Source organism: Lepisma saccharinum, chromosome 10 (assembly GCF_977018435.1).
Source record: "Lepisma saccharinum chromosome 10, izLepSacc3.1, whole genome shotgun sequence".
Classification (NCBI taxonomy): domain Eukaryota; kingdom Metazoa; phylum Arthropoda; class Insecta; order Zygentoma; family Lepismatidae; genus Lepisma; species Lepisma saccharinum.
The window spans coordinates 28,852,934-28,873,598 of NC_139238.1; the positions used below are offsets into that span (position 1 = coordinate 28,852,934).

The following is a 20,665-nucleotide window of genomic DNA, read 5'->3' on the forward strand; positions in this document are numbered from 1 at the left end:
GTATTAATATAAGACTAACAATAAGTCGTGGAATGATGACATAGGCATGGTATGGAGACTATAAAATGAATGCAAGGATAAATAACCACTAGGTGCGTCGCTACAGGATGAGTGACGGTGGGCTGTACCCCCCACCATGAAATGGCCTAGACCAAGCGTGCTAATTAACGGGGAGGATGCCCGGCAAGAGGAAATTATTTTTGTCCCTGTCAGGATGCTTTTATCACCCTCAAGGAGAATGAAATTGCAAAGTTCTTAACAAACACAATTGAAAAATCATTCCTGTCTGTTAATGGTCCAGTCATCAAACATTTATCTGCCGATAAGGATGCAGCCTGGTGGATTAAAGGACACCATTCTGCAACTGACCAACCTCACAGAACCGAGACAAAAGCAAGCTGTTTTCCATTTAAGTTTTCATGGCAGTGCTGATATTTGGCATGTATTAAAGTGTTCACAAGAAACTTGTAGCTATAGAGCGACCACAAGGAAAAAGACATTGGACGAAAAGTCCCCGCGCAGCTTTCCCTTCTTCCGTTCAGCTCGGGCCATAAGGAAGCATGGTCCACTCTCCCCCTCCCCTCTTCGCGGGAGTACGGTGCACAGGAGTCGCGGGTCTGCGCATTTTTAAATATTTTTTTTTGCTTGTGGTTCCACTATAGGTTAGATCGGCATTATATGTTCAAACTTGGCAATATAAATTTGGTCACGTGTTCATTCTTATTAGTTCGATAGCTCTTTTTGTGTACGAGTTTGGGATTTCTTAGAATATAAATATACTGTTTCTAAATTACGTGTAAAGTAAAAGTTATCATAAGCTTTGATGATCTAAGTGAGAATTATGGCCCAAGCTGAACGGAAGAAGGGAAAGCTGCGCGGCGACTTTTCGCCCAAGGTTTTTTTCCTTGTGGTCGCTCTATAACACGCCACTGAGTGGGCCTCTCTCCAAAGGAAAATGTGCCTAAAGCCACGCAAAGGGGAAGAATGGGGGAGTCCAAAGGCGAAAAACGTAGCTACGCGAAATTTTGTGGGTTTTCAGATCGTTATTTTGCTTGTATGCGATCGGATGTTTGTTATCGCTTCGTACAAAAGCAATGTTACTACGTTTGAAACTTCAATGTTCTGTTGGCAGCAGACGATTTTCACACAATCTGATTCCCTGTATGCCACTGGACTCGTCCAGTTAGCGCATGCGAGCTTGTGTCAATGGTCTCGATCAACGCAGTCGGACTCTACGTGACAAAATTTAATATCGTTTATAGTATATCAAGATTCACACGCGCTGGGAGAGATAGAATGATAGAGAGAAGAAAAAGGTCGAGGAAAGAAGAAAAAATAGAACATTCCAATTTGCGAGGGGAGAGTTCCAACAACTTCTCTTGAAGCATTGAGATACAAACTTCCAATTGGATTGGGATTGGAAATTGTTTTGAGAGGAAAATACGGGTTTTAACAAATCAAAGTAATCAAACCCTTGTGGTATGCAACCCACAACACACTGCGATTTTGAGGTTAGTGTTTTTGTTAGCGAATATATTTGTATTATTTTTAAACTTAGCGTTACTTTTCTGACACTTTGGCAAATGGAAACGATGAGGATGAGCGATGATTAGCCTATCTACAATTTATGGACACACAACACCTGAAGACTGGAACTTCGGTGGCGAGAAGTAAGAACGTATTCTCCGTGACAGCATTTGACGTCCCCAGTCTCCCCAATCTTCGCCGAAGTACAGCAATAGGTTTTGGAGTTTCGGAACTGCAGACAAAGAAGGACCGTTTCCGAGTTGCCAAGCCTCTTTCACTTCAAGGAGGGTAGTGCGGGTTGACATCTTACCCCTGCTCCCACGAACGCGGAGGGTGTTCAATATTGGTCGGTGAAGAGAGGCATGTGGTAACGCTTCCATATGCCAACTATGGCACGATAGGAAAAGGGGCAGGTACGTCTAAACATGGCACCTCTGCCCACCCACAGCTGTGGAATTTAAGCAAAATTTCAGGAAATATCCACCCACGATTTTTTGCGCAATCCTGTCGACAAGCAAACCGGATCCGTAAGCTTCCTGTAACGGGTACGTGCCTCGGAAAGCGAATGAACCTAGCAACTTATTTTGTTAATTTGTAAGTACGTTTTATCCATATCTACTGCTTTAAATGTCTTTGTGCTCAGGAACAATCCGGAAATGTACTATCTGCTTGCGCCGTTTTTTTTAAAAAAAAAGTCGAAAGGCCTTGAGATTCTGCGTTGCCGCATGCTTCGCGTAACAAAGCAATCCGTCCATACGCTGTATAAACGCTTGTTTGGCCTTGGGTCCCACTGCACTGGTGACTACGTTTTACGATCTACGCTCTTCCGCGTATCACACTTGGATGACTCCAAGAGGCTGATAAGTCTCCACGGCCCATCTTTATTTATTTACTCACTCACGGAACGATCTCCGCACACACAAACCCAGAGCCTTTTTGGTTTTTTCATGTTTACTCACACTGCAAGAATTAAACTTGAGCTTTTGGCAGGGGCAGGCTTTGCAACGAAAGATTTTGTTGTTATGGAGCAGATATTATTATTAGTAGTAGTAGTAATGGCAGTGGCGGCGATGGCGGTAGTGATTTTTGTATTTTTATTTCTAGTAATTATAGAAACAAGAAGATAATTATTCGCCGGCCTCCGTGATGGAGTGGTTAGCACAGCGCGCTACGACGCCTGCCCGGGTTGTTAAAATCCCGACCATGGGTGTTCCTTGTGACTGTCCCTTCATCAATTTTATCATATGATCGATCACTCATCCTTATAGTCGCTATTAGCCAAAATTGGCAGATAAGCGATGCAAAATAGCCCAATTCAATCAATCAATCAAGGTAATTAATAACTACATGATGTTCCTGCATTTTCCTGCCAATCACCTGCTGTTGAATAAACTTCGTTCACTGTTGTGCAGCAACTGGATCCAGTGTTAACTCAATTTCGAACAAGGTTTCGGTTGTCAATTTTTACTTCAGACCTGCTTATTTATAATGACGAGGAAGTAGATCGCATATTTTTCGAATTTCTCATGCATCTCCTTTCTATAAGGAAATTATTATCTTTGTTGCGGCAAATCTACGAATATAAGAGGCCTGTCTAAAAACTAAACTAATGAATCGATATTCCGCCTAGTGGGTTTCTTAACAAGTAATATTCCATTTGTCGCGTCAATCTACGTTGTTTCATTTTCAGTCTGCAAGCGTTCGAGTGAGGCAGTGCTCCGTCAGAGAGAATGCCTTCGTGCTTGCCGCGATTGTCTAGTGTATTAAAAAATGGAAGACTGTTGAAGAGAAACGTATGTGACATTAATTAGTCAAGATGTCTACAGAAACTGTGAAAATATTGCAAGAAGCTTATGCGGAAGAATGTATGAGCGTATACGCAGTGTTATATTTCCGAGGATGAAATCCAGACTGAAAGAACGCCGTTTCCAGACAATTCGTTGCGGGACAAAAAAGCAAACCAGAACGCATTCCAACAGGGAAAGAAACGTTTGAACGGGTTATTAACACTGGAGGAAATGATTGATTGATTTCGCTTTTTGTGCCACTTTTGGCTAATTAGGAAGATGGGGATAATTGATGATATGATGAAATTGATGAATGGACAATCACAAACATCCGTGCCCAGGCCGGGATTCGAACCCGAGACCCCTAGCGTCGTAGCGCGATGCACTAATGGAGGGAATGACTTTGAAGAGGTTCAACCTGATTAAGTTGTATAACAAACAAACAAAATGATTTTGAACGAGTTCTATTTTTGTTTGAACAGACCTAGTTGATTGATTTGGTTGATTAAGTCCACTTTATGCACAGAAAGGCTAATCGGGACTGGACCTACAGTTTAAAGTGGGATCCGAACCACTGTGCATGTGCCTCCACCGGGTATCGAACCCGGGACCCCTTGATTACAAGGCGACGACACTACCACTGCGCCACCGGGGAGGCCAGACCTCGTATATGTATTCTACCCGTTACTTCCTTGTAGATCATGATAATGTCGTCACCTTGTAATCACAAAGTCCTGGGTTCAATACTCGGTGAAGGCACATAGTGGTTTGGATCCCACTTTAAGCTGTATAGGTCCACACCTCCGATTAGCCTGTCTGTGCAAAAAGTGGCCTTATAAAAACAAACGTAGAAACTTTTGATAACACTTTCCACTCTCTTCATTCACTACACGAAGTAGATTAAATCTTTGCACTTACCAATCGCACACAGAAGCCTTTCGCCCTTTGGCAATGACATTTTACACACATTGTTGCACATGCGATAATGCCTGGGCAGTAAAACAAAGGCCATAAATCACGTGCAGAAGAACCTGTTGGAGTTTAACGGTTTTTAAGGTCATTTCGCGTATCTTTCTACATTGTCAGTCGAGTAAACTTGTTTGCGGCTGTTCGGTGGTTGCGCTGTTGCATTAGATTGGACGAGAATCATACAGTAACGATGCCAGATATTTCCAAAAGTATCTCGTGTACTTTTGGGGTGGCTCCCGCGTGGCCAAGTACTTAGCTCACTCGCCTTTGGTGCGAAAGGTCCCGGGTTCGATTCGCGTTCGGTATTGACGCAACATCGTTAAGACAATTCGGGAGTTATTGAAATGAAGAAGATGCGAACTCCGGTCTCGAAAGTCAGAAAACAGCGGCAATGGGACTCGATACGCTGATTATGCGTTACTCAATGTAAAAACTACTTGTCAGTGGTAAAAGACCACTATAGGGACTATACCTTTCACTACAAATTTTCAGCGTAGTGTAGTTTAAAATAGAGAATTTGAATGTAAGTATACATGAAATTAATTTTAAGTCGATTTTATATTGATACAAGAACGACACGGGACTCTGTGCAATCGATACGAGACTTAATGTTGTAGCTACACTTTGGTTAACAAGTTCGAAGTTGTTACACAAGCTCTATTACGCGACTTATTCGGAGATGACTCACTCATTCCACTTATAGGTGATATACAGGATCTTTGTACGTACATTCGCTCCATGATTTTGAAGTGCCACAACTAAGGACGTACTCATGATAAAATTACAGATTCTCGACTCCAACGTCAAGCCATATTCAAGTCTCGTAGGAAATTTCTCTATCACTGTGTGGCAGCAGCGTCAGTGCGCATTTCTCGATCAGCACCTGCCGCGCAACGAATGATTGGGGGGGGGGGGGACTATCAATCGCATAGCGAGCAAGGTCCCCAGACCTTACACCGCGTGGTTTTTCATGCGGGAATTCGCGGAAGGTACCGTCTACGTTCCTCCACTATCATGAAGACTAGAAGAATTGAAAACACAAATGCAGATACGACAACAGAGATGTTTGCTAAGATCTCGGCTTACTGGCGGGTTGTGTGTCATGTTGCCACCAAACGAACGTCACATAGATCATGAAATTTGGATTGAAACACGTTGTTACAATTAATTACCAATTAATTAAAGTTGACCATGCGTTGCAAAACCTACGTACTTCGATATAGGCGTACTTGGGACCTAAGTTTGGGGAGTCAGAGTCGAACTTGGAGCTTACCTTGGGGGGAGAATCAAAAAGTTTTCAAGCCCATAAACATATAATCCAGGACTATTTTGATACATGACTGTTGCATTTGTAAAATCATAAAAATTACTCGTTACTTTCCTCCTCAGGTTCCAGGAAGTTAACAAAAGTACTACCATTAACTTGTAAATTTCCATATACCTGGAAATTTGTGGGGGAGAGGCAAGTCCCTACCTTGCCCCCGCCAAGTTACGCCTATGTACTTCGAGACGAATCGAAAACGGTTGTTTAATGTTTACTAATCGAGACGAGGCCGATAACGAGACAGGATGGGCGCGAAATTCGTAAGTACGGAATACTTATTTTTCTCTCTCAGTTACGTAACAGATAGGGTTATATAATTTAAGCATCATATGAATTACATTTATACGTATATTACGTCACTTCCTTCAGCTTTCATCTACTTTTTATAGAAGCTACTTACAACGGGTAACTGGGCGTACTTTGGTCTTGATTATTGACTTGCCAAGAAAACTTTTCTTGTTTACTGAGAATCGGATGAAATGAATTTTGGTAGTAATTGCCCGTATGTGACGCGGCGGCTCCTGCAGTGCGTTTGTAGGCGATGGCCCGTATCCAAGCTATCTGGAGTAAGTACGTGCAAAGGTAAACCATTCAAGCGTCGATTTTGTTTTCCCCCGGGAAGTTGCTGGAGGAGGAATCCTTCCGCTTGATGAACTATTTTAGTCCCGTCCTTGAGTAAGCTTTGAACTAATAGCCCGATCGACTAGACAAGCCTCTTATAAATGGATTCATTTTATTCTCATGGATACTTCTTCAATGTTAAATTGGTTCTTTGCTTGGTTTATACAGGGTGTCCACCATTGATACTCAAATATTTTGAAGGTTATGGTTACATTTCGGATTGCGCAACTGATTGATGTGAACATTTTGTAGTTCTCGTTAGAGTCGCAGTGGCGCTGCAGTCATTCATTTTTTTAATGGATACTCAAATGCAATAGAATTCTCCTCATGTGCACTGGTGTGCGTGGGGGGGGGGGGTGGCTGGAAGCTGATGGGGATACAGTCCCTCCCGAAATTTTTAGGGAAAATCAAAATTTTCAAATGAAAATCTCTTAAGAACTCGAAAAGGCGAAAGATGTAAAGCAGCACCAGAATCACCATCTTCATTTCACTGATATGAATAATTTTATTTACAATTTCTGATCGATTTTCTTCCTGCATTTTATTCTCTAGACTTCAGGCTTCGCAGATAAGCTAGCTAGCCTACAATATACGCTCCTGGTGTAAATGTAGAGTAAAACAATCCCCCGATGACCATTTTTGTCTTCAAGTGCTCGAGCTCAATTTTAGTAGAGTAGAAAGCTCCAAATATACGAAATATTTTATGGTGTATCGAGTCTCCTAGAACGAAGCTATGTACTAGGAAGTCACGAAAGGAAAAACCTTGCAAGGGTGTGAATTTTCCAGCCCTGTGAACTTATGCATGGTGACCAAGGATGTATTTACATGGAGGGTCCATGGCTTCCGGACCCCACGAAACACTTAAACTTACCAAGTACTAAAATTAAATAATCAAAATATACTTATTTAGCTTCTGCTGTATGATCGAGGCCCGAGGATTATTTCCGCCGACTTACACAAAGGCAAGGATTAGAGTGGGATTGAAGACTTTTGCACACTACTACTTAGGCTAATATGTGTAAAATATTAATCAGGAACTTTAATTTTCATTAACTAGATTTAACATCGTTTTTGTTATTCAATAAATATTCTACTATCTTTTATTTTTTGACATCAATTCCCTTGCTCGGACAGTTATTTTTATGCACATTTTATCGATCTTAACGTTCTGTTACATCTCTATCCTTACACCGTCTTTTACCTATTTATGTGATAATAACAATATTAATGATTTACCTATAATTATTATTATTATTATTTTGTAAGACACTTGGTCCACCTCCCGAATTTATTTCTAAGTACGTGCCTGATGGTGACATATTTCAAGTTATTTCTGTACTATTTTTCCCCTGATAATTTTTGGACACTGTTCTTGTCCAACGTTGGTCCACAGCCGAAAAATTATCTTGACTACGGTCTTCGCACGGTTAATTCCACTCTTGTCTGTTGTGCTTAGGTGACGAGCGAGATAAACTCTGGGCCTTGGACAGTCGCAAGTCAACTCTGACCGCTAGCCACAATAATGCCAGTGCGAGATCAGATCCCCACACAACCTCCTTCGGGTGAACGGCATCTGGACAACCGACCGGTTGTTTTCGTGCGGGAGGGGGTTAGATTTGACAACGTTGCAAAAGATGCCGCCGTATAATGTGCTCCGAGCTTACGTGAGTGAAGTTCTGCTCACAATGGAGCAGCGAACCCAACGAAAGGGGAGGAGAATGCAACGTTTCCCAAAAGCCAAATCGCTCGTGCGCTGCTTCCGACCGAGATAGATACGTGCCGTGTTCGACAAAACAAGCAGATACGTCGCTTACAAGGCAAACACGGTTAGACACACGACCTGGCATCGCGCAATTTTAAAGAGCTGGAAAAAAAAAAAACCACACACACACAATGCGTGTGTACGCGTCATTGCAAAGGGGGCGGAAGGGGATTGGGAAGTGGAGGGGCGCCCACAAAGAACTCGCTCGGACACATACCGGTTCTGGGTGCAGCAGTGGCGGAACGAATGATGGGTGTGTCTCTTGTGATGCAACAGGTTCGATACATCCGTTCAACTGTCGAGCCTTCGCATCTCTTGCGCTGAACACAAACTTTGTTTCCTTTGGACAAGCTTCTTTTATTTTTTCAAGTTAATCGTGACCACTGGCTAAAGGTGGATATTGCATAGCTGTTCTAGGCGAGGGTCGGGATGCACAATGGTTTTTCTTAATTATATAATTTTAGTCTTTATTTGAAAAGTTATTCGAAGACAAAAATGGCAATTGGGGGGGGGTCATTTTAAAGGAGTATGCATTTACAACATTGTTTTTTCTAAGTTATTTACTGCTTTCATTTATTTTTATTTTCTCAATATTTCGGGAGGGGCTGTAGCCCCATCAGCTCCTCCTGCGTACGCCAATGATCGTGACCATGATAATGAATGGTGAGATGTCCCATGCTCAGGCTGCGGCAGTGACAGGGCAGAGTGTAGGGGAAATTTCAGTCGGGACACCTCACCAAGTGAAAAATGTATTCTAATCTGAATTGGGATTGCTTTAGAACAACTAAACAACACGTATCGCCATGAACTTGAACCAAGCTAGCCGTATCGCAATGCAAAAAATAGTCCTATTAGCATAAACGAAAGTTTGTTTAGAGCAAAGGCGTCAACTTTAAATAAATTTCGGGGGGAGGGAAGCAGAAAGTGCCTTGACCCTCCCAAAGTCGGCGCCTATAGTTTAGAGTCCACTTTGAATACGTATATACAGCACGAAAAGCACTTCGAATCACAGGAGTTTTCATTCAATAACTAATAAATTCAAGAAGAAAGAGAGGTAATTTAAGAGCCGGTTTTTAATTAATAAGATATCGTGAAACTCGAGACATCATTTTTTACACATACATAACTACCAATCTCACATGCGTGTTGAGATATCTCTGTCCACGAGTCGGTGTTCGATGTTTGCAATTGCAAATAACAACTGCATTCTCTCGCCGCTATCAAATCAGTGGCACCATTCATTTGTACCTAAAACCGTTTGCATAAAATGTTTTTTCCCTCTCGATAAAATGGTTATTGGCTTTTAAAAATGTCAAGTGATACATTGTTTATATTGCACTCGGCCGCCATTACAAGTGCACCTGCGACTTAGAGATCGCTTCTGATTGGTTATACGCGAGATGCTAAGAAAAATAGGACCAATTCTATCTGTGTAATATGCTATGGCATTTTAAATGCTCTAAGATTTCTTCACAATACGCGGTAGGATTTCCATCGTAGCAGAAATGTTAAGAAAAAATTCAAGGAAAATGCTTCCACCTTAAGCGGGTCTTATAATGGGATCCCCAACGAAGAGAAAGAGGGGACGGCTAGACCTGTGACGAAAGACAGTGCGGGGGAAGTGGTCACTGTTCCAAATTAAAGGCCCCAGGGCTGAAAATAGAGGAAGGAGGGTTCGCAGATGTGACTCGGGGAGCCACCATTGAGTAAAATTATTGCAAAAGAGCCACAAAATGAAAAGAAAAATATATATCACGAACCATGTAATAATTTTGCCCAAAAGTTGTAACTGAAATTTTAGAAGAGGTCTGAAATCCTGGTCTTGGGGTGCCCTGTGCTCCATCTAGGACTTCCTCGAGTTTTGATAGTATTATATAGTGCAAAAATAACCCATAAAAATTCAGAAACATTAAATCCAGCAGGAAAATGTAGATAAGGGAGAAAAAGTGAATTAAAATCAGGGAAGAAAAACAAGAAAAGATTGAAAGGTGTGGAGTGAAAAGAAAAAAAGGCGAAACACAAACGAGCAGAAAATGAAAACGTTATCGAAAGAAATGCCGGAAACGGAAAAATGAAAACAGAAGATGGAACAGATGTTTTCCTACTGTTGTAACCCTCTTATCAGGGTCAAGGTCATTTCTGATGAGGTGGAAACAAGGAAAGAGAAGCGAAGGCTTTGATATCTCTGGGTGCACGCTGCAGGCACATCATTTAACGGTAAACCTTCGACCTCGTTTTGTAATTCCCAACCCTTCAGTTCTGCCCGGAAGCTTTTCGAAATTAATTTTTCAGCCTCTTTAGAACTTCACTGTCACTCTATCTAGACTCGTGTGCGCGTGGTGTGTCTGTGTGTGAGAGAGGGAGGCTCAAACACGTGGAGCTTGGGAGGCCGGGTTCGCCCCGTGACGTGAGGGGTTGCTGGAATGTATCTGGGGGAAAGAGAGGGTTGGAATCAGCTGCGGTCACTGCGCGTGCGCAATGGGACTTTCCCTCTCACACCACGGTTCCACGTTTCCACGTGGCCTTCGCTATCGCTACAGAAATATCCTCTCCTCAACTCTCAGCCTCTGCTGAAAATTCGGCGTAATAAAAATCGAATTCAACCAGCGATTCGGGAGCACGATTCAAAGGAGATTGCCCTTTCGAGCATTTCGCTTTGCGAGCGTCTCTGTGCTGCGAAAAGAAATGGATTAGAGATTGGAAGGTTCGAACCCAGGACCGAACCTCCACATTGAGCATCGTTGATTGATTTCGTTTATTGGCAGGAAAGCGAAGTAAAATAAACCAAATCATTATTTTGGTTTATGTTACTTGGCTTTCCTGCCAATTTTGGCTAATCGTGAAGATGAGGATGAGTGACGATATGATTAAATTGATGGACACTCACAAAGAACACCCATACCGGTATTCGAACCCGGAACCCTTGGCATCGTAGTGCGCTGAGATAACCACTCCGCCACAGATGTCGGCTAGACAGTAGCTACTGAAGGTCTTTTGATCGAATCCCGGTCCAAGTTCGGATCAACGAGGAGGATCGAAAACGATCCCATACGAAAATTGGTGACCGTGAAGCAACAACCTTCGAAATACATGGAACACCTTTCGTTTTCAATTTGAGATTGGTCAAAACAAATCCACCTACGAGGCAGGTTGTTGACATCCCCTCCCACCTGGCGGTGGGTTGGGCAATGGTGATAATGATCCCCCCCCTCCACGCATCATAACGAGCTACCGGATCCAGTCAGGGGGAAGAACAACTTAACACAGGAAATCCAATAGACCCAGCTATGTGGAGGGACGGAAAATTCCGTTCCAAAGAAATGCCTCTATAAGTTTGGCAACGGCGCGGGAGCAGCGTGTTTACCACCGCTCCAGCCACGTGGTGCGAGATCGATCCTCCCCTCTAGATAGCTAACTCACCCCCTCTTCAACCCCCTCGGCCGGGGATTGTGTGTGTGTGTGCTTCGCCCTGTTGCTCGCTCTGGCTCATTCTGGGGCAGGTGCATCTTGGGTAATGCTAGGGTTCTCGCAGACTCCCCTTGTAATCTTCTAAACAAAACACCCGTGTGATCAACAAGTGCATGATGTAATCTGAGCTTTACGTACTCTGCAAGTGAATGGATTACTGCCAGTGTTTCGAAGTAACAAGTTAATTTTTTCGAGCAAAGGCACTTATTTAGAATTTGTTGTGTTATTTATTTCCACTGAACCTACTGAAAGTCAAAGATCACACGGCTTTGAACCGACAGCACCAAAGAAAACTTATGCGCACTGCTACTTATAATAATATGCATACAATATTAATCAGGAACTTTACTTTTCATTACCGGATCTAACACCCTTTTTTGTTATTCAATAAATATTCAAATCTTTATTTTTTTACATTAATTTACTTGCCACGATGTTATTGTACAAATTTTTGGCGATCTTAACTACACGTCAGCTAGATTTTTCATTTTTTTTGTTTGGTTTATATTACTTCGCATTTCTGCCACTTTTGGCTAATCGCGAAGATTAGGATGAGAGATGATATGCAATTGATGAAGGAATACGCACTAATAACACCCATGCCGGGATTCGAACCCGGCACCCCGTAAGTTAGATAATGAATACGTGTGCTGTCATATCTCTATTCTTATACCATCTTTTTTTAGCAATAATAATACAATATTAATAATTATTATGATTGACCTTTAAATTATATTAAAGTATTACTTTAAATTATTATTATTTCCGAGACACTTTGTTCGGAGCCCCCGAAATATCTTTCTAGATAGCATGTGCCTCACGGCAGGGTAACTCTAACTAGAGTTATGGCCATCGATGAACAACCCTTTTTACCTGGAAAAGACCAGAACCTTTCATCATTTTTTTCTTCCTCCATTATGTTCCAAGATGGGGACAGGAAGTAATAGCTTGGGGCTACGTTTTCAGCTCTGCCAAGCGTTTGTGCCTCAGTGCCATAAATCAATGCACAGAACAGTTTGAAACAAACAACCACTGAACGACTCCGCAGGGTGCCATCTGCGGTGAGTGATGGACACGTGCCAATTCACGCCAGTATTACAGCTAGAAAAATTGCGATATTTTATACGTACATGTTCCTCATATGATCACGATAACCATACCTTGAATCACTTGGGCCAAGACCGTACGCACAATGCTTTTTCTGCATATTTTCAACGCAGGCTCTGTACTGTATAACGGCGGGTGTGATCTCGCGCAATGAATTGTGGAGAAAGTTTTTCGCTGAATATCATTCATCGAACTTTACTTCTACAGTTACTTTTCTGTGCATTCCAACAGTAATGTCAAATATTATAATTTGCTTTAAAAACATTAAAACATACACTTCGAAAAACAGTAAATGGAACAGAATATTTTTTTTAGATGCATTAATTGCAAGGACTGATTACTGCTACATATTTTATTGATACTTTTTAGGGGACATAATGTATAATATAAAAATTTCTTATACATAATACATTTTTCCCTCTGTCTCCCAGGTAACGATGCCCGTGGTTGAATGAATGTTATAGCATCTCCTTTAATAAAACGTCCAGCGACGATTCATTCCTTCCTTATTTATCTTCTGGGTTTTTAATAAGGAACCCATTTTTCACAAGTGGGTGTTATCTTAATTAATTTGGTTTAGTTTCGCATTTCTGCCACTTTGGCTAATCGCGAAAATGAGGTTGAGTGATGATACGATGAAATTGATGAAGGGACAGTCACAAAAATCCATGCCCAGGCCGGGATTCGAACCCTTGTGTTACCTTAAGGCTGTGGATTGTGGGTGAAGTGAAAGCTGATCTGTACTGAGAAAAACTACTTTAAAAATCGCATTGGAAAACAAAGGAAAGATTTTCAGTTTTGTGAAAGCCAGTTTCAATTTCAACAGCGCTACTGTGAAGAGTACTGAATCACTCTATTTCCACCTACACTGAAAATTCGAAAATCAATTTCTCCCCCTGGTCATAATTGACCGTTCGCTTCTGTTACCGTTATGTAATATAGTATGTGGTCCTCAAGCAACGGAGGCACACGGCAAAATTTATTTCAACAGAGAAGGCTGAAATCCAATACTGTCCAGGTTCTCAGAACTTGACGACTATTGCATCCACCCAACATCACCCTAAAACATCCCTTCTTGTATTATAAACAAAAATCTAACTTTCACTGAAAATTGACACTGAATACATTCGACAGGGGTAAACGAACTGCACGTGGCATGTGTTTTCATCCCCTGCACTCAAAGAAAGCCCAATTCCCTTAGCAACAGCAATGACAACAAAGCCTCGTGGTGGATGGTTCCAATGTATTGATCTCCCTCGCCTGCCCATGCGCGCACCGAAGCTTCCCGTATAAATTCTTCTATGCCGTGAGGTGAAGCTGTAAAGCGCAGAGAGCTGGCAGAAGGCTAACTCTGTCGCAGGTTGGAGGAGAGATACGCGAAGCCAGTTCGTAAGGTGGATCAAGATATGGTGACAAATACGTTCGTTACCGAAAGATGATAGCAAATTTGCAGCAAGGTTTTATTCGTCACTGAAAAGTGATAGCGAATTCGTAGAAAAGGTTTATTGGTTTTCCCACAAAATGGCAATTCCTAGAAGTTCTTTTTTGTTAATCTGTTATTTGATATTGAAAAATAAAGCGACTTTATTGTTAAGATTGATTCATTATACAAAATAATTTCTTCTTCATCCAAATTTTGAGTGCAGGAAGGATTGCCACCCAAATGTAGTGGGAAGGATTTATTTCATTATCCCAATATAATAGGATGTTCGTTAGAAGGATTTATTGAGTATCCAAATATAATATAATTTGTAGGAAAGACTGATTGAGTATCCAAATATAATTGGATTTGTAAGAAGGATTTATTGAGTATCAAAATATAATAGAATTTGTAGGATGGATTTATTAGGTATCCAAATATAGCTAACAGAATGTGTAGGAAGGATTTATTGAGTATCCAAATGTAATAGAATTTGTAGGAAGGATTTATTGGGTATCAAGTATAATCGAATTTGTAGGAAGGATTTATTGAATATCCAAATATAATATAATTTGTAGGAAGGCTTTATTGGATATCCATATAGAATAGAATTTGTAGGAAGGATTTATTGGGTACTCAAATATACTAGAACATTGGTACGAAGGTTTTATTGGAAATCGAAATATTAGTAGCAAGGATTTATTCGTTATCCATAAAAAAAATCAAGTGCGAAGGACGGATTTGGTCGTTATCAAAAAACATAATAGCAAATCCACAGCACCGGGTTATTAGCTATTCATATCCTAATCGGAGGGAGAGTTGTTCATAGGGGTTAAATTCTATTTGATTTTATTCTGTATCAGGCCCGTAGCTAGAGGGGGGCAGGGGGCAACTGCCCCCCTGAGGGCCTGCGTTGCCCCCCTGTGAAAAATACAGAACACATTCCTACCTAGAATTCTCACTAATCTTTACAATTATATCATGTATTACTCTAGCAACATAACAAAGACACTCATTGATTTTGTGATTTATTAAGGTGTATGGGATTCCGTATAATGTATCAGGATTGGTGGGAAAAATTCACTTCCAGATTCGGACTTCAGGAAATGATTTCTCAATTTTCAGTATCCAGAACATGTGACATTTTGAGTAGTCTTGTATTAAAGGTGCTTAATGTGTTCGGATGTTTTTCTTGGATGTCTTGCTATGAACTTGGAACTGCTTAAAGTTTTGTTTCCCAAGTCTACCTTTTGGTAATAGTGATTCATATGGTAGAGAGAGGAGTATATATTTGATTTTTGTTACTTAGTGTTCCTTTTCTGCCACTTCTAGCTAATCGCAACAATGAATGATGACGTGAAATTGATGAAGAGAAACTCAAAAACAGTGCTGCAACCACAGGGGGCATTGTCCCCCCCCCCCCACCTTGGACGGAAGTCCATTGAAAACATTGAAGTAAAAAAACAAGACTAGGAGAATCTAAGAATAGCAGGACAATTGGATACTCATGATGGAATTAGTTTTTACGTGTTCCTTGCATTTTTCTTCCAGACGGCCAAGGGCACTTGCAAGGGACACAGAGGGGCAATTGCCCCCCTCGAATTCAAATTTTATACAAATAAAAGTACATTTCGTAAAATTTTCTTGCTCGCTTCGCTCGCTTTCTTCGTCTTCTAAGCTAAGCGTCAGGTCAACCTTGCAGCAGGTTTTAGCATATGTAGATCCAAACGTGCGCGCAAGAATATAGTTCCACTGAGACGGGTTCTATTCCGACACAACTGCATACTTGCAAGAAAACAGTTATTTAATTTGTAATATACAGACAAAATAATACATTGATTAGCAGGTATGGACTTAATTGGTTGCAATCACTGTGCAGACGAACTTAGAACCGCAGATTCGCCAACTCGAATCTGTATTGCGTTGAAGAGACATTGAAACTTTAGAGCGAGTCGAGCGAGACTGAATGCGTTGCAGAGCGCGTGAAATCGCTGATACCAGTGTTGCACATCCCACTATTTTAACCCTATGTTTATTGTAGAGCGGCGAGAATGGCTGAATCTCCTGTTCAGCGCGCGGTTTTACCCGAATGTTATTTTGGGCTTCATCCGAAAGGAAATGTTCTTCAAAGTCAAGCAAGTTGTTTTAAATGCATAATCCTCCTTGCGGCAACAAGATCAAAGTAAAACAGGGCGTGAGGTGATTTGCCGTCAATGTGCACACGAATTGTATCACGGGTGTTGAATGATTTGCGGTTTGAGTTTAGCAAGAGGAAACGATTGTTTGTTGTTTGACGACAAAAGAATCTCCGCGGTATTAAAATATATCGCAGTGAGAAGAAACATGTTTATTATTTGGACGAGACGTCCTTCAACTCGGTGAGTGGGGGAAGGGGGAATAAACCATGGAAGGATACCACCATGCAAAACCACCGCCAGGGCTGAAGAAACCGACGATGAGGGGAAGGGGGAGGCTTATTGTTTCACCCACTGGCGGCAATGAAAGCTTTGTTGAAGGCGCATATTTACTTTTCAGCGCAAAGAAAGGGAAGGGTGATTATCAGCAACAAATAGACAGACCAAGATTTGAATCCTGGTTTAGTGAAGTGATTCATAAATTGAAACCAGAGTAATAGCGACAGACAATGCACCTGATTGTATATATCACCAATAACAAATCATGCTTTTTTGGTGGTACAACTTGAAGTGCGTGTGTCTTACAGTAACGGATGTATTGCGAACGAAGCAACCAAGTTTTTCATAAATCTATTTCTTTCTAAACCAAAAACAATAATTTGTCATTAAATTCAAGAGGGGCCTATCGTTGTTTACTTTTATCTTTGTTTATTTTTATTTTTGCGTGCTCGAAATATACACACATGCTCTCATGTTTAGAAGTTGTTTCGCTCTTATATTAATGACACATTTATTAAATAATATATGCGCAGAAAGTACTTTTAAAATGTTATGTTTCAGGAGACAAAGAGAAGCAAAAATACAATCCACTTGACATGCATGCGGGTTTTGATGTGTTGTGCGGTTGGCAATACTGTAGATTTTCTCAGTGTCTCCGATGTAAGCAGCTCGGCGGTTGAGGAAAGACTGGCACGGAAGATTCTGAGCTCAGTTCTCGCGCGGATTGATACATAAAACCTGCTGCAAGGTTAACCTGACGCTTGGCTTATACTTATAGTCAAAGTTCAGAGTCATCGCTATGGGGCGGCGGGAGTCGGCCTTGGGAGGGAGTCAAACTATCTATATGAAAAAAAAATCTAAGAGAATGCCATGGCGTCCTATTAAAACAATTTATTTCTATGAAACTTAATATGAAATATTAATGATGGCACTATAATCCAAGAAGTCACTGATCAATGAAGGGATTCCTCTTAGATTGCCAGGTGTCAAAACATGTATTTCAACTATAATACAATTCACACAATATTTTGCAATATGGTTAACGTAACCAGTAGGCAAACACTGTCTGTATCGATCCAAGAGTCTTCCCTTTGAAGTAAATAGAGTCCGTGGTAGATTAAGGGGCCCATGTTTTAAAGTTTTAGCAAGTTCAAAAAAAAAGTATTACAGATTTTTACATAATTCATCAAAGTGTAGATAATATGTAACTATTATTATTTAATTAATTCGATTTTTCTTGCATAACACATTTTAAAAATTCGAGACGAGACGAGATTGACCATGTGTCATAAGACAAACGAATATTTTCGAGACGAGACAGCATTTCCACGAGACGAGACAGGCCAAAGTCTCGTCTCGTGGGCAACACTATTCACATTATCGACTTGTAAATATCATGTAGATACAGTCCCTATTAGCCTATTTATGTTAAACTTTATATTCTGTGGCAATCTGGAAAGGTCATTATCGACATATTGCTATTTCATGTTGCTCGAAGTTTCTTTTTGTTCATTGCAGTTTCAAGATATCATCCCTTTTCTGTTACTTATCTCTTTTGGGGAAGGGGGCAAGTGCTTCTGCGTACCCTGCTATATCTGCGAATGGGACAATATATATATATATATATATATATATATATATATATATATATATATATATATATATAAATGCCCCCTCTAGGATTGACTTCGCCCCGTCCCCCACAAAGAATTCTTGGATACGGACCTGTTCTGTATACTATTTTGCTACGACCTCAGATATCGGTGTGATGACCTCTGAAATCCGAGCATTTGACTGCGGACACCCTGTGTGTATATATAACAGTTGGGCTGAAAAGTTCGTAGGCTGACTCATAGATGGCGTTACTAGAATTAAATCCATGTGATTTTTACTTAGTACTAACCTTCAAAAGATACGTGTATAAATTTCACAGCTGCCGGATAATTAGTTCGTGAGATATAGCATTGTGAGTGAAGCAGCTTTTGTTATTGTGAAAAAATGGATAAAAAAAGAATTTCGTGTGTTAATAAAGCATTGCTTTTTGGCGAAAAAAAATACTGTTGAAGCCAAGGCTTGGCTTGATAAACATTATTCGGACTCTGCACCAGGAAAATCAACCGTTGAGAAGTGGTTTGCTAAATTTAAACGAGGCGAAATGAGCATCGAAGACGATGCACGCAGTGGACGCCCCAAAGAGTCTGTTACCGACGAAAACATCAAAAAAGTCCACAAAATAATTTTAAATGATCGTAAAGTGAAGTTGATCGAGATAGCTGAGATTATTACATAGCGTTGTTGGAGCGTTTAAAGGATGAAATCACGAAAAAACGGCCCCATTTGAAGAAGAAAAAGTGCTGTTTCATCAAGACAATGCACCGTGTCACAAATCAATTAAAACGATGGCAAAATTATATGAATTAGACTACGAATTGCTTCCCCATCCACCATATTCTCCAGATCTGGCCCCCAGTGACTTTTTCCTGTTTGCAGACCTTAAAAGAATGCTCGCTGGAAAGAAATTTAGCACTGATGAAGAGGTAATCGCCGAAACTGAGGCCTATTTTGAGGCTAAAGAGAAATCGTACTATAAAAATGGCATCGAAAAATTGTATGACCGCTATAATCGTTGTATCGCCCTCAAAGGCAACTATATTCAATAATAAAATCGAATGTTGTCAAAAAAATATTTTTTACTATGTTAGCCTACGAACTTTTCAGCCCAACTGTTATATCCTTCCCAATCGACGGCGATATTTCCAAAAATAAGACTCACCTTCTTCTTTTTCGGGAGGTCCTCGAATTCGTCGATAACGATGCCCTCGTCGGTGATCTGCGACCAGAAGGCGGAGGGCGCCGACCCCTCGCTGAGGGGCGGCGAGGGGGTAGAGCTCCTCTCCCCGGACTTCCCGCTCTGCCAGGAACACGCGTCGCTGCTGCTCGGGGATAACTGGTCGTTCCACGACCGCGAGAATGACAGACCTGCAAGGAATACAAACCTTTTGGTAATTTATTTAATAAATTCATTAACAAAATAATTGTACCAGGTTGTAACCCTAATCCCCATCATTTGACGATGATTATAATAATAAAACGATTAACCGTATAATGCTTATGTCGGTGTGTGCGTGAGGCAGTGGCGTGCCAAGGATGTTCTAAACGGGAGTGTTACGTATACATTTTTTTAGTAGTTAGTCCTCATTTTGCCATCTTTATTTTCTTAGGAATACTGGTCCAAAGGGGAGGTTATAACCCCCCCTTGGGCACGCCACTGGAGTAAAGTAAAAGTTCCTGCACAATGCAACATCCGGTGAAGGCATATGGGGTGTGTAAGGGTAGAATCCCACACATTGACAATATCGGCCATTTGTGGAGGTGAAGGGATCAGTACCTTCCCTGCCTTTATTTCCCCCCTCAGGGTTGTCCCCTGGCACCCATGTATTGGAGCTGAGTGAACCGCAGAGAAAATTGGATATATATTTTATTTTATTTCTTTTAACATTTGGATTACCTCAATAATAACAAAGTTGAAGTCATATTTTAAATTGACGTAAGCAAGAATTGACATATTGCCCATTGTAAGGAGCGCCAACTTTTGAAAAAAAACATTGGGTGGGCTCAAACACTAGAGTTACAAGTTCACAAAAAACCCTCATAAATCCTCCCATCTGTGTATCATGATTTTAATGCACTGCACTGTTTGAAGGAGTGAGAGGACCATGTATACGGAGCACAGAAAAAGAAAAAAAGTTAAATATGAATGAAAACTAGAGTGGCTCGATATTGCGATGTATTTACTTCTCCATTGGCGCTGTGGCATATTCAGTCCGAAATGGCGCATATGGAGAGAGACAGAGAGAGGAAAAGGAGGAAAGAAAACACGTGACGTTGCCAAGAAACACCGGCTGACCCTGGGAAACGATGACGTTCCTTTGCTTCCCCCAGGGCATGAAATGGGGGGCAGGGGAAGCCACAATTGCATAATCGCGGTAGAAGAAGCGTAGTTCGCGGCGTCGAGTCGTCTACTCGTATCCGGTTCCTACCCATCGCCTCTGCCGTCCTTCGTTTTCGAAACCACTCGTCGTCCTCTGGACGTGGTGAAATCCGAAACAGCCAATTAAGTAGAAGACCATCGCAAAATCAATTTAGAATTTTGCACTGCAATGTCTGACCTATGGAATTTATGGATACACGAAATCGAAATTCTTTATAGGCCCTTTATAGCCTAGAGCAGGCTGCTTACACTGTTTCTGAGGAAGTCTTTAGTGT

At 41.2% G+C, this 20,665-nt stretch overlaps 1 protein-coding gene across 1 annotated transcript in view; it reads right to left on the reverse strand.

Annotated features, from left to right (window-relative positions):
• Glut4EF (Glucose transporter 4 enhancer factor) overlaps positions 1-20,665 on the reverse strand; it is a 123,042-nt gene that overhangs the window by 17,381 nt on the left and 84,996 nt on the right. Inside the window, exon 4 of the mRNA XM_083129677.1 lies at positions 19,173-19,378. Coding sequence (XP_082985803.1) covers positions 19,173-19,378 — 206 coding nt within the window. The remainder of the gene's footprint in view (positions 1-19,172; positions 19,379-20,665) is intronic.